Raw genomic sequence first — 13,651 nt, 5'->3', positions numbered from 1 at the left:
ATGAACAAGACATTCCACCTGTAAATGGAGCACTCTGGCTCCTTGCAGTGTGCCTGGGAGAGACATCCTCCTTTGGTCCAAAGGGAGATGACATGCTGTCTGCAGAAGGGGTGTCTGCTGAGAAATTCTCGAAGTCCTCTTCCTCTTCTGCAGGAGAGACAGGGTCAGGAGTATCCAACTTCTGCTCCTCCAAGCTTGCACTGCTTGGATCCAGTTCCTTAATAATTTTGTCATACTGTGCAATGAAATCCTCACCATCTGTGCTCAGCAGTCTTACACTTAAGTTATGATCTGCCTCCTGAGGAGAAATCTTCAACTCTAAGTCTGGCTGTGGGTCAATCTCAGTCATTTTCTGGTTTGTTTGTTCTTTCATTACACCTTGAGTCAAGCTTGAATTTCTCTTACTGTGCTCATCCAAGTCCATTTCCAGCTGGCTCTTTCCAAAAGGCCCATTGACTACAGTCTGGCTTTGGACCTCACATTCTCTGGCTACATTTAAAGTTTTCTCCTTGGAGCTGTCATTATCTTGAGTATCCTTCTGGGCACATAACCTGTAAACCATAACATCATCCTGGAAGTCTGATTCCTCTATGTAAGATCCTTTGACGAGCATGATGGCATTTTTTTTCATTTCTTGAATGTGTTTTGGTGGCTCTGTGGGTGGCTGCATCTCTGTGCTTCCCAGATCATCATACGGTTGCAGTGAGCTCACATCAGAACCAGGAGAAATCCCTGTGTCATAGCTATCATCCCATTCTAGATCCAGCTGCATCTTCTCACCAAATGGAGTTACTTGAGAGGAGCTACACACACTAGGTGTCCTTTGCTGGAGCCGAAACATGGGGTGTTCCACATCCATGCCGTTCTCCTCTGCAAGTGTTTGGATAAAGGTATCTGGATCCGGGTTTACTCCATCATACAAGGCAGACCAAACTTTACAATCTTTCACGCACTGGAGGATGGCTTCTTGAGCTTCCCCCAAGTACTGCAAGTAGCTGATGTCCACAGCTCTTCCATATTCCACAATGCAAGTAGATTCAGAAGAGCGTCTACCAGAATCTGAAAGTAAAGGAGATTACTTATACCATGACATGATAAACCAACACAAAAGTTCTCTAGCAAGGCAGCCACTAAGACATGGCAGGTAGAGTCTTTAGTCCCAACCATCCAATAAAGCAGGAAAATCAAAACGTAAAGACTGAGAGATTTGCTCATAAACATACATGACTTGTTCCTATTGCCAAGACAGAGTTATAACTCAAGATTTCCAAGAGACCAGCCTGCATTCAAACTGTAAAACAAAGCAATTACTCTGAATCAGCAAGAGCAGCAGTCATGTATCTGTACATTACTATCATGAGTACACATTCAAGATGGATAGCTGTTAAAATAAGGTTGCAATAGACCTGGACACAAGGAAGGAATTAAATAAGCTTTCCAGGCCAGGCTTGCCCAGTTTATTGTTGCCCACCACATTTCCTCCCCCTTCCCATCCTTCCCCACCTTCTCCCAAGAGCTTCTACCAAATCAAACAAAGTTCATGATCTGGTCTTCCCCTGAGCACCAATTACCTTTAGTTTGTGCTGCTTTTGTCCATAGAATATAATCTTTTTCTTGGCTTTCAAGTCTCAAGGTGATGCCAGTGGAGCAGCAGACCGGTGTCAGGGCAAGCAGTTTTGCAGCAGATACAGAATAACAGTCTCTCTCTTTCACAGCCCACCGTTGGCTCAACATCATGTGGTTACACGGGATCAGATACCTGAAAGAGCAGTGTCTAGCATTACTTCATCATCCTTTCACGTTAGAGAAAGCAACCGCATACAAAATTCCCTTTCCACCCTCCTGCCCTCTCCAAATTAAAAAGAAAACAGTAATAATTATCTTGACAGCGATCCATATTCTAAACCTCTCAAGAGCAGGAAACCCTGACTTTTTATATTGTGAAGCTATGGTTTGATGAGGAACTGTCAAGACAAGTAGAGATAGGCGATCAGTAGCATCATAACGGGGAAGTGAACAATCCTTTGCAGGTCAGAGCAAACCTGCTGTAAGAAGGGATGGAGGAAGTGTGAGATGGGCAGATGTCAAGGGCCAGCAGGCTGTTTTGGGCCCACTATGGATGAGTTCTGTCTCAAAATCCTTGATTTATTTGTTTTCCTGGGAAATCCAGAGAGAGGCAGTTTACATGTACCAGGCAAGCAGCCAGCAAAAAGGAGGGCAGGATCATCAAGGTGTTTCACTGCACTAGATCAAGACTGAGCTCTCAGGCAGACGAGGGGGTAAGCTATGGGAACTATTAGGAATAGAGGAAGCACAGTCTTCTTTAGAATGCTTTTGCTCAACTTTTTAAGAATCCTTTATTAAGAGCCCCAGTATTAACTGGACTGATGTTTTGCCATTTAAAACGCAAACACGTTCTACAGGATTCCTTAAATAAACAAAAAGAAGATTAAATACAGCACTCTACTGCTGTTAGAGTGGCAACATAGTTGAGTTCACAGACATCTCAACAGCATTCCCAGGCACAACACCCAGGGGATAGGGAATTTCACCTTAATGACTGTGGCTGGAGGGACAGACAGCATCTGAAATGTTCCTGTGATCTACAGTGCTAAAAGCCCAATTTAGTTACACCAATATTTCCAAATAACAAAATTATAAGTGATAATTCTGAAGCAACGCATAGGACCATCAGTTAAAAGCAAAAATAATCAATGCATTTAGCACATTACATAACAATCTACCTCCAACAGTTCAGGAACCTGCAGTATTCTTAGTAAGAGAGGAATCAAAGAGGTGGAAAACAACAAGAAAGAAGGTGGAAGGTGCCAATGAGCACACAGCTTTGTATCACAGTGCATAATACACTAGAGAAAACATGCAGGAGAGAAGAATTATACATTTAGAAGCAGAGAATAAGCAGTTTGGAGGTGATAAATATATTCTTAGCTTCTCTTCTCTCACTTTCATAGAAATAAATCACAAGAAAAATCTCTTGCTCCTGAAGATCATGAGACGTAAATCACACTTCTTCAGGTATGGTAGACTTTTGTCAGGATCATAAATATTCTTATCTCTGTAGTTGCTTGGATTTCTGCTCTCTTGGAGAACTCTCATCCACCTCTGCATCCATACGCAGAGACTACATCCCAGAATTAGAAGAGTGGAAAAGAAGTTTGGGCTTTACCTTAAAACTAGCTGTAACATCACATCTTCACAATGCAAACCAATGAGTGTCCTGAACAATGCCAAGGAGACCACACAGAGCTGGAAAATGATAAATGTTGTCAGTATTTCATCCGGAAATTGTACCTTTCCAATCTTCCCTCGATACTACATTACAAAATGGCTCTGCCAGAACATCATGCTTTATAAGACACTGTTAGTATGATTTTTCATTTTGTCAGCACCCCTATGGGATACTTTTTAAGTTGTCTAGAGCTATACGCATAACATATTACATTTTAACAAAATACAATCCAGAATCTTCCTTCAAACAAGCTATTAAAAAAAGTTGTATTTTACCAGTCTTTAATATCATTCAAATTTATTTAGTTTCACTCAGCACGAACTGAAACCTGTAACTTCCTATATAGTGTGTGTTTTTACCTCTGACACTGAATTTGAACCAACTAAAGGTCTTTCCTGAAAGAAAAGTTATAAACTGCCCCAAGTTTCTGTTGCTTTAAGTATAAGGAATGATTTGTGTTCTACAGATTAAGAAGCTGAATGCTTCTATACGTATAGCTTGATGTACTAACATAGACCAGGACTAAAAAAGTCATTTTTATGAGAATCTACTCCATATGGAGTGTTCATAATCCCTCCACTACAAGTCATTTGAACGGCTGGGAACCATAGTAAGGCATGAAGATCCTTCATGTGAGACCAGGAGAAAGGAAAGAAAAACAGGATTCCTCATTGGAATTGCACGCTTGCCTTTTTGGCAAAGGTCTGATCAAATATATCCATAACTAGGTATTTCAGTAGTCACACTCAGCAGAGGCAAAAGTCATACCCATTCTGTGACAGGCATCCCACTTCCACACTGGCTTTAGGACAGACTAGAAACATGGAATTCTACAGGGTTTTTTGGTCACCAATTAGACATACAACACTTTCAGAGCTATCGTACAGTATATTTCTACCTGCCAGATGCTTGCTAGACCTCACAGTTATGTCCAGCATGGTAGAAGCATGAGCTGTAAGCTTTCACTGGTTTTCATGGACCACAGCACCATCATCTCCCTGCTTCCTAATACATATTTCCTCGGGTGCATTCTCCTGCACTGCACTCCCCTAGAAACAGTATCTCACAGCTGGCTTAGACTCCAGGACCATGCTGGAGTCTTGTGAGAATTATTTAGCATAAGTTGACCCTTTGCTAGATTTTCAAGTTGGTGTTTAAATCTTGCCTCTTCCTATATTAATTACAAAACCTCAAATAATTAATAAATTTCATTAATTGCACTTTTCAGTAGCTAGCAAACGAAACAGATTAGCACAAAATAAGCAAAAAGCTACAGATATTCCTGTACCTCATTTTTTCAGTCACCAAGCATCCTTTGTAGTTCATTCAGGATTAAGTCCAGCATCCTGCCTGGGCATGGCTTCTCCTCCACACTATGGAATTTCCTCCCCTTCTCAGCAGTCACTTCCCTTTCTCCTACTGTTAAAATGCTCTGTTATAGCCCTGCAGCAACACATTGCTACGTTCCTCTCTCCAGCCCATGGCTTCTCAAGAACGTAAACTCAGAGACTCTTTGTTTCACCATTTCCAGTTCTCTCAGAAGAGTGACTCAGCTCTCCTACAATAAGACTGGCTGCCCATGGTGACCAAGACCAGATGAACGCATATTTCTTGAAAAACATATATACATGCATGTATTTTCCCTTACTTGGTAGCAGTATCTGTGGAACAGTTAAACAGCAAAGTTTAAGTGAATCTCACTCAATAGCCTCTGAAAAGCAAATGTTTCTTTGATTGCCTTCCCTAGTTTGGTCATTGAACTAACACACAGAGATGAACAAGAGAAAGGGAAAAAGCAGAGAGAAGAGAACCAAGGAATGCCCATGAGGTGGATTGCAGCGAAGCAAAGGGGAGCTCAAACTTGTTGCCCTGCCATCACTGTTCACTGCTTGCACTAGGAGCCATCAGGAAGGTGCTAGCTAGTCCAAGACCTCGTGTGTACAGAAGTAGATGGAAAAAGTAAAAGGGCAAGAGAAGAAATAATAACCAGAACTGGAGTTCTTAATAGGAATAGGAGTTGAAGCACTTTACAACAAGCTTTTGGAAGAAACTAGATCCTTGCATGAAAGGTGTGTGTTAGCTGGGGAACAGAGGCAAATTCTCATTTCCTCTGTGAAATTTACTGAGAGCCAAGTCTAACTTTTCTTCATACTGTTTTAAGTTTAAAAAAACCTGCTACCGCCTTAAGTTTTCCTGTATTTAGGAAATTTCAGTTTATAGGGAAACATTTCTCATTTGTCTTTTCAACCATGCTGCAAATCAGGAATCACCTGAATAAGTAAAGCTAGTCTATTTCTTGTATTTTGTAACGAGAAAAGATTTAATATATGCTTGGGAGACAAAGAGGATAGTATTTTTACAAGCCCTTTTGGCCACCTGTCTGTATGTAAGTTTAACCCCGTGAATTATTAATAATTATTTTCATCAATAATTAGGTGTGCAGCTTTTGTGCTACAGAAACGCAGAAGGCTGCAGTTCTGGCTTTTGCACTTGGCCAAACTATACTGCAGAAAACTCATTCAGCATCAGAGAACCATTTTGGCTGAGATCCCGAGTTGCTCAGGGCTGCAGAATTCTTTACAATTCCCATTTCGTTTGCCTATGGAACAGTAATTAATGATTAGCAGAGACAACAGCATTTGCATTTTTGTCGACAGAAGCTGTTTCAGTTTTCAGAGTTAATCCATCTTAGAGATGCAGTAACAGCAGCATATATCTGCATTTGCGTGCACTCACATTTCGAACCAAATTTCAGATGAAGCTACTGTCCCTAATACACAAATTTAATGCACATACTGGTGCTCTGGCTCCTCTTGCACCTGCACTAAAACAATCTTCTTTATTTCATCCATGAAGCTGCGCATCACACAAGATTCAGCTAAGACTGCCAGCCAAGCAAGGCTCAGAAGGGTAGTCCTGTGCTACAAAGAGTCACTTCCTCTGCCAGAAGATCTAACTGTTAGCAAAGGTAACTCTACTATCTCAGCCAGCTAGCTCTCCAGCCACTGCAGTGCATTGTGCCTAGGCTGAGAAGGGGCTCACTGCAAATTTGAGATAAACCTTACTACACAGGAGAGCGAAGGCAAAGAAAGGGAAGCAGCAATCTGACCACTTGAGCAAGAAAACACCTTCTTTTAATCAAAGAAAGCAGGCAACCTCACAGCTAAGCAAACATGCTACAACAATACAGACTTGATTCCTGAGAAATATATTTGCCATACTGCAATTCACAACTTAGATCAATTTGGAGACATCCTTGTAGGGCTCCCATCAGCCCACAGGGACTATTTGAAAATGCTTGTTCCTTGGCAAAACTCCAAAGATCAAAAATGCTCCCCACCACAAGTATATTTATAAGCTCCAGGGTGAGTTATCTGTGGCAGCACTAATTCAGAAGTATCCAGAATAAAAATGCTTCCAAATTTACCTTTAATCTTCTAACAGAACCCAGACTTCCAGAAGCCCTCATCTCCTTCTATCCCATTTCCTGTACGTGTGAAATCACCTCACACATTTATCAACTTGGTATCGTGGTAGCTAAATGCCATCACACAGACAAGAAAAAAATTGAGGGGGTGGAGAAATCACACATTTGGGTGGGGGGAGAAAATTCCTAGTTAGACAGATACCCACTGAATATAGGGAATCTCCCATTTAAATATTTGACCTACATCCATGACGAGTACCTGAACTTCCTTCCTGCTTGTCTTACCCGGAATGGCGTGTTGATTCGGCTAGTAAGTGTATCTAGGATATGCACATTCTCATGTCGGTGCAGCAAAATAAAACGGAGGAAAATCTTGAGGAGGGCTGGCTCTGAAACACTACGCAAAAAGAGATCCAGGTATGCGGTCGTAGTCATCACTTCTTCCACAGTCACCTACAAGAAAAAATAGTGTAAATGCAAACATAATCACACACAAAATACCCACCCATCCTCTACAAGTACGTGCCTGGCAAACACTAAGCTCTCCATACGTAACACCACCACAAAAACAATGAGGTTTTTGCTTTTAAATTTTTGAAGAGCGTGCTTCTGAATGACTCACAAGCCTTTTGAACCCATTTCTTATCTGTCTTGCTTACCCAGGGAAAAAAAGAAAGCCTCCCCCAAACTGACACCCCAAATCTCACACATACTGTAATACAAAGAGCCAAATCATGTTAGAAGCTCCCCTCCACCTTTCTGCCCATGTCAGCTCTTTTGCATCACACTTTTGTCATCCTTCAGAAGCATTTTCAGATGTTGTGAATACCTGCATCTACCACTTTATTAAAAAATAAATGACAGAGCACAATCAAAGCACAGTACAAACTCATGGGCCTAGGGCTTTAAAGAAAAAAATCCCCATTCCCATACCAGAATTTTGCCACAATATTCTTTCTTTTTATTTTCCCACAGCACAATTCCTCATCTCACTCAATTTTTAAAAGGAGTATGTCTATACATACAGACACACAAACCAAACCCCAAAAATCTTTGCTACTATTTGTATATCAAAATACAATTCAAATATCCATGAGGCGTTTGCTCCACACTGCTCCACTTATGCCAATGCTTTGGAGCTTATCTATTCACAGGATGTACTGGCAAAGCACAGAAAATTCCGAAGGCCACATCTGCACCATGCACTGCTGTTGCAACGTCAGCTTTTTAAAAATAGTTACCCAGGAACATAATAAGCTTAAGTGCACAAAGATAAACCCTTAAATACAAGAATCTGTCTGTATGAAAGGAAGTATTAAAAAAATCTTTTGTTTACCAAACTTAGCTGGATAAATGAAAAGACTGATTTTATTAAAAAAAATAATCAAGGCTGTTACTTAAGAGCTAAGAGGATTTGGAAAATACTCAGAAGGGCAGCATTTACGTAACATGCTGTAAATATTAAAATCCCCGTTCCATTATGCTGCATGTTAGCCATGTCCACAGTAATGTCATGCTGCAAATGTTCCCTTTAAAGCATTTAAGATCACCAGCTTCTTCTTCTGGCTGGTTACACAGAACATAGGAATGCTGTATGCAGCCTGCAGACCTTACGGAGAGAGAGCACCAGTGAGGAGAGCAGAGAGAGGCGCTAAAATTAAGGTCATTGATTCACTCTCATTCTGAGGCTTTAATCGAATACTCAGCTATGCCATCCTTAATAGAGCAGGCTACTAGCTCATTCTGGCATTAGAAACAAAGCACCGGTGAAGTAGCAATAGCCGAATTTTTCACTGGTGAATGAGAAATAAGTTCACCTACTTGGTTTATTGCAGTAAGGTTGGTCAAAATCAAGCGTTAAAATGTAACAGTGAAAAGAAAGGAATGAGGCACGCTTTCACGGGATCTGTGAACTTTCTAAGGCTAAGTAAGCAACAGCTAGACATATTTTCTAGATCTGTAGTTGTCTGCTCGGTGCTACCAAAGCCAGAAGTGAGAGTATAGTTCTTTCACAAAATAGTTATCTATTAACATATATTCCCAAGTCAGAATACAATTTATGAATTCATTCCTCCTCCACAAGCGTCACGTGAAAAAAAGAAAATTACTGGGTTAAGCACCCCAAAGTTACAAATTGCCAGAATTAGCACTGTGGCTACAGTCCTAACTCAAATTCTGTGTTACTGTAAATATGAGAAAACAAACATGCTTATGCACATACACACGCTTTTCCATAGGACTACTACCACGTTTCAACCACCAAAAAACCAGCTCAGGAAATGAGCCAGGGTTGTGAAACAAAGAAAATTGTTTCTAGTTGCAACTGAGATTTTTTTTTTTTTTTCCCCTCTCAATAGCCAAAAGGTTTGGGGACAAAAGAGAAAGTTAAAAAAGTGTGGAGTGAAAAAAAGAACGGCTTTCTGATGAAAGTTGTTGACTGTTGCCCTGAGAACTGGCTTTTTTGTTTTGTTTTTGCTTTTTTTCTTTTTAATAGCAGCAAACTGTAAAAAGCAAAGCCCAAGAAATCCATCATGTGACATCATTATGATAGCATACAGTTCATCGAAGATTTTAAACCCTTGGCCAAGGAAAGGCCAGACAGAAGTAATACATTGTTATGTCCTGTGTCACTTCTCCTTCACCCTTTATGCGAAAAAGGAAGCACGTTCTTGGCCTGCAGGTTTCACAGATGTTTGCTGACAGCAGAAGAATGGTCGTATGGATACGAATAAAATACTGAAGCTGTAAATGAAAGCAAGAAAAGCCAGCAATTCACAAGGGCAGTGACCTTTTTCTGAAACTGATGCTCTTTGGACAACTCATCCTACATTTATCATGAATGAAACAAAGAGCAGAAGAAAGCAAGCTAGAGACTACTTCAGAAAAGAAATGTTCAATTCCAAGAGCGTGTTCAGTGCTCCTAACAGCTTGAGGACTAGACAAAAAAAAGAAATCACGTTTACCATAGCCAACACTTCACTGATACCACTAAGCAGAGCTAGAAGCACCAACCAATGATTAATGAAGCCCAAAGAGGTCACAAAGGAGTTACATATAACCTTGTTAAATCTTAATTGTTTGAATTGAGGTTTTCTGTGCAGGGTGCCACATAACACTTAATTTTTATTTCTTCTTGGGAAAGAAGTTGTGGAATCTGCTTAACCATTTTCTGAGAAAGAAGGAAGACAACTAAGTTTTGTCAAGATTTAAATGGATTTGTAAGAATCTTTTTTCATTTTTTCAATGGGAACGCACTGCATTATCCACAACGCTCCTTCAAACTTTCACAATAAATGAAGTTAGGATCTATTTCGCAGCTCACTGTGCAACACTCAAAGCAGACAAGTTAATGCTGTACAAGTGATTTTAACACTAACGTGTGCGAGAAGTTCCAGTGCTCTCCAGCACGCCTTTGTTCACAACTTCTCCGTATGAACCAGCACAGAGACCATCCTTCTGCTTCCTCACAAGAGCAAATCAAACAAAAATATTGCTTTTCAGCATTTGAAATGAAAGCCACATATGCAGCTAAGGAAAAAGATCAATTAACCCCAGCAAGCAGAAATCTGTGCTTTTACAATTAAATCTTATTTTGCCACCTTGCATTCTCGGTTTGCTTCTCCCTTTTACCGTATCTGACAGTAAGCGTAACTTCTGAAGATTTGAGGCACCTAGGGAAGTATTGAAAAAGACTCATTTTAGCTCCATGAGGCTAATTTTTCTTTTACTCAATGGGATACATTAGCCTCTGAACGAGCCTCTAGAGAAGACACTTTTTTTGCAATCAGCTAGCGAAGGATGTTGGAGAAATCAGTTACACTGCGCAAAATCCAGCCTTGGCAAAAAACACTTTTAGCTCTGTAAACCTTTTCTACAGATCACATACATAATAGATTGGATAGTTATTATTGAAGATCTCTGTTTTCTAAGACACCAAAGCCACACTCTTAAGCTACATTCACACTACCTGCTGGTTGTCCCTCCTTAAACTAATACCTCGTGAGACAGATTTCACTAAAGTAGGGAAATCCTTTCAAATAAATTCAAATCAGTACTTAGGTAAACAGCAAAAGAACAAGTGCTGCTGGAGAACAAAACATTTACTACCCATATCAAGCATGTCCACTACAGTCAAATCCTGAGGCAGCTTACAAAAACTTCATATCGTTGTAAACATTGGTTACAGTATAGTTTGTTCAAGTAAGCTTTTAGCTAGCCCTCAGAATTGAACATCTTTGAAAGGATGATAAAAACACAAGCCAGAACTTTCACACATCCACAAATCTGATGTTTAATTTGAACATTCTTCACCTCTGATAATTCAAGTAACAAGAAAAATATGTAACAAAGGAAGATGAATAAAAATAAGACACGGTACCTTTCTAGAAACGCCCTTTGCTAAGTGAGTAAACTTCAAACTATGTTCTTATAACAATATTTCAGCAATACTAAAACCCACCATTGCCACAACAGCAAAAATAAAAACTCGCCAGCAGCATCCCTTGCACAGATCCTTTATATCAATAGTAAAGACTAGAGATATCTCTGCTCCTGAGATAAAACTCTATGACTGAAAATAAAAAAGGAAAAAAAACTATATCCATTGCATCAATCAGACCAGTACTCTACCATTTCTGTTTTCATTATCCATAGTTGTAACAATTAAAATTGGTTTGATTTTTTCTGTCCAATATCTGTATAAATGTAAAGTGTCTATCTAAAGACATAATTTAAAACCTCGTTCACGTTTTTCTTTACAACAATCAGTTGTTATAGGTATTTTTGAAGATGTAGGCTGCTACAAAAGGGACCACCCGAGATTCTTTGTAGCCAGACAGATATTGGATTAGAGATTATTGAAAACAGAAAGCCACTTTTAGCCTTGTAATACCTTTCTCTAATTACGTAATAATTTTTAGCAAATCTTTTCTCGCCTCCTTTGATGACTGATTAGATAGTGAGGCAGAACACTGTAGAGAGATCCAGCTTTTACAAGTCATCGTGCCAAGTAATAGCAAAGAGCCAGAAATTACTGTCATTGCGAGTTCAGTTTAATATATTACACTGACTGTGTTAGACCAATTTCATTGGTTCTTTATTACTGGCTATTTTCTCTTGGGATCCACACAATGTATTTTCTAATTTACAGCTTCATGCCCTCTTACAGAAATACGGCTATCATGATTCCTCCTTTCCTTCACATTTCCCTTCCTTAAGAGGATTTCATATTGCCTATGAAGACATCATGAATGTTCTTACTAGAACTTATCTTCTAGATCCACAAGCAGTTTAAACCTGAATAAGCCCACCTCACAGATAAAAAATTCCAAACCACTCCCACTCTCTTCTCCTTCCTATTCGTTTTCAGCTTCTTGCCCCATGCTTATACTGGCAGAAGGGCTCACGCTTTGCTTCACTGCACAGTGAATTGGCTCAGGGAATGGACTCAGGTTAAAACTATCCAGGAAATAAAGGTGAGTTTTAACCTCAATCAATTTCCCATATGAACAGTTGTCCTGGCAACAGAAAGAGGGGACAAGCGAGATGAAGGACAGAGGAAGTTTGCACACTGGGGGAAGCGGAAAACCAGAACTGCTTCAACTTCCCTCAGCTTATGTTCATCAACTGGTTCAGTTTATACCAGGTTAAAATTCAACTCAACTACAATGTTTGATGCAAAAAGTGAAAGGCACCTTTTTTTTTGCATCCCCTCCTTAGTCAGTAAAATTAGGTTTCGTAGCTATTGGTGGGCTTTTCCAAAGCTGAGACAATTCAAAGTTTTCCAGTTTACACCTTTTTACAGCAACTGTTCAACTACTTTTCAGTAAGGTGAAAGATGGAATGATTTCTAAATGGGAACTGACGGTCTTGTAGGATATTTATAAAGATGCTCCTTCTAATCTGTACAGCATAATTTACCGGTCATATCTCCCTAGCTGAGCTGTGTAATCATCAAGCAAGTATTATTGAATTAACACAGTAGCATACCGTGTTAGAGGTTTTCGTTTAGATGGGTTAGTGTCCAATAGGATTGAGGTCCATTTGACAGAGCTTATTTGACAGGACCATGCCAGCGCTTCCGTAGAGCAGTTCTGTTCACTTGGCCCACAGCAATGTTTTACAGTAAAAAGCTGGTACAATTTGCCATTATTCAGATTAAAACAAGCCTTCCAAGTAGAAAAACAATCATATCGTAGTTAGCAACTAAATGCCATGTAGTAAAGCAGTAAATGCTAAGACATTAAAAATTTGCTTTTATCATATCATTTGTCAAATTTTTAGCACTATCTTCAATAAATTAAACAACATAAATTATATAAACACTCAAGATATTCTGAACAGCTATCTTTGTCACCCAAATTCTCTGAATGCTAAATTAAAATTAAACCATATGCACTTACAGTAAAGAGATGTATATAACCAATCCAAGTCGTACCAAAGACAGCATAATATTTAGATATATCACAGTTTGGGTCCTAATTATCTAGCACATGTTTTTGACTGTAGAATATATATTAAAGATTTCACTCAGATGTCTACAATAGTGCTGCAACTACCTGAAAGAATAAGATAAATAAGCACTTTCTACTACCAAATATATAAAAACTAAAGGCAATATGGCCTGTAGCAGAACCCGATAGGGTTATTCTGGATTAACTCCGGGACTTCAATTAGGTTTTAACTGAAGAGAAACTTAGTCTTATTTGATTACTTGGACCCTTGTACAATTTGGCCCCAGACGACCTTACATTTTTTTGATTAAGCTCCAAAAATATTACTTTTGAAAGTTAAGCAAGAAATAGCCAATGAAATATGACACAGAAATATAATGGTATGGCTCTATGCCTGAGCAAAAGCATACCTTCTCACAAGTATTTTTTTCCCTAAGTACCAAAACTTAGGGAACAATGTACAGAACTGCATAGTCTCAAGTTGTAAGTGACATGCCATCAAAAAATACTGGTCTTAATTTA

The 13,651-nt window shown here is 39.4% G+C and overlaps 1 protein-coding gene across 3 annotated transcripts in view; it reads right to left on the bottom strand.

Annotated features, from left to right (window-relative positions):
* Nucleotides 1-13,651, bottom strand: part of FHIP1A (FHF complex subunit HOOK interacting protein 1A) — a 95,188-nt gene that overhangs the window by 10,909 nt on the left and 70,628 nt on the right. For all 3 annotated transcript variants that reach the window (XM_075090930.1, XM_075090928.1, XM_075090929.1), the window contains 4 exons: nt 6,963-7,130; nt 3,188-3,267; nt 1,572-1,759; nt 19-1,059 (listed from right to left, as the gene is read on the bottom strand). In XM_075090930.1, coding sequence (XP_074947031.1) covers nt 19-1,059; nt 1,572-1,759; nt 3,188-3,267; nt 6,963-7,130 — 1,477 coding nt within the window. The remainder of the gene's footprint in view (nt 1-18; nt 1,060-1,571; nt 1,760-3,187; nt 3,268-6,962; nt 7,131-13,651) is intronic.

This window comes from Phalacrocorax aristotelis, chromosome 4, assembly GCF_949628215.1.
Source record: "Phalacrocorax aristotelis chromosome 4, bGulAri2.1, whole genome shotgun sequence".
Lineage (NCBI taxonomy): Eukaryota > Metazoa > Chordata > Aves > Suliformes > Phalacrocoracidae > Phalacrocorax > Phalacrocorax aristotelis.
The sequence above is the reverse complement of the archived record's forward strand: the minus strand, read 5'-3'. Positions and strand labels throughout refer to the sequence as shown.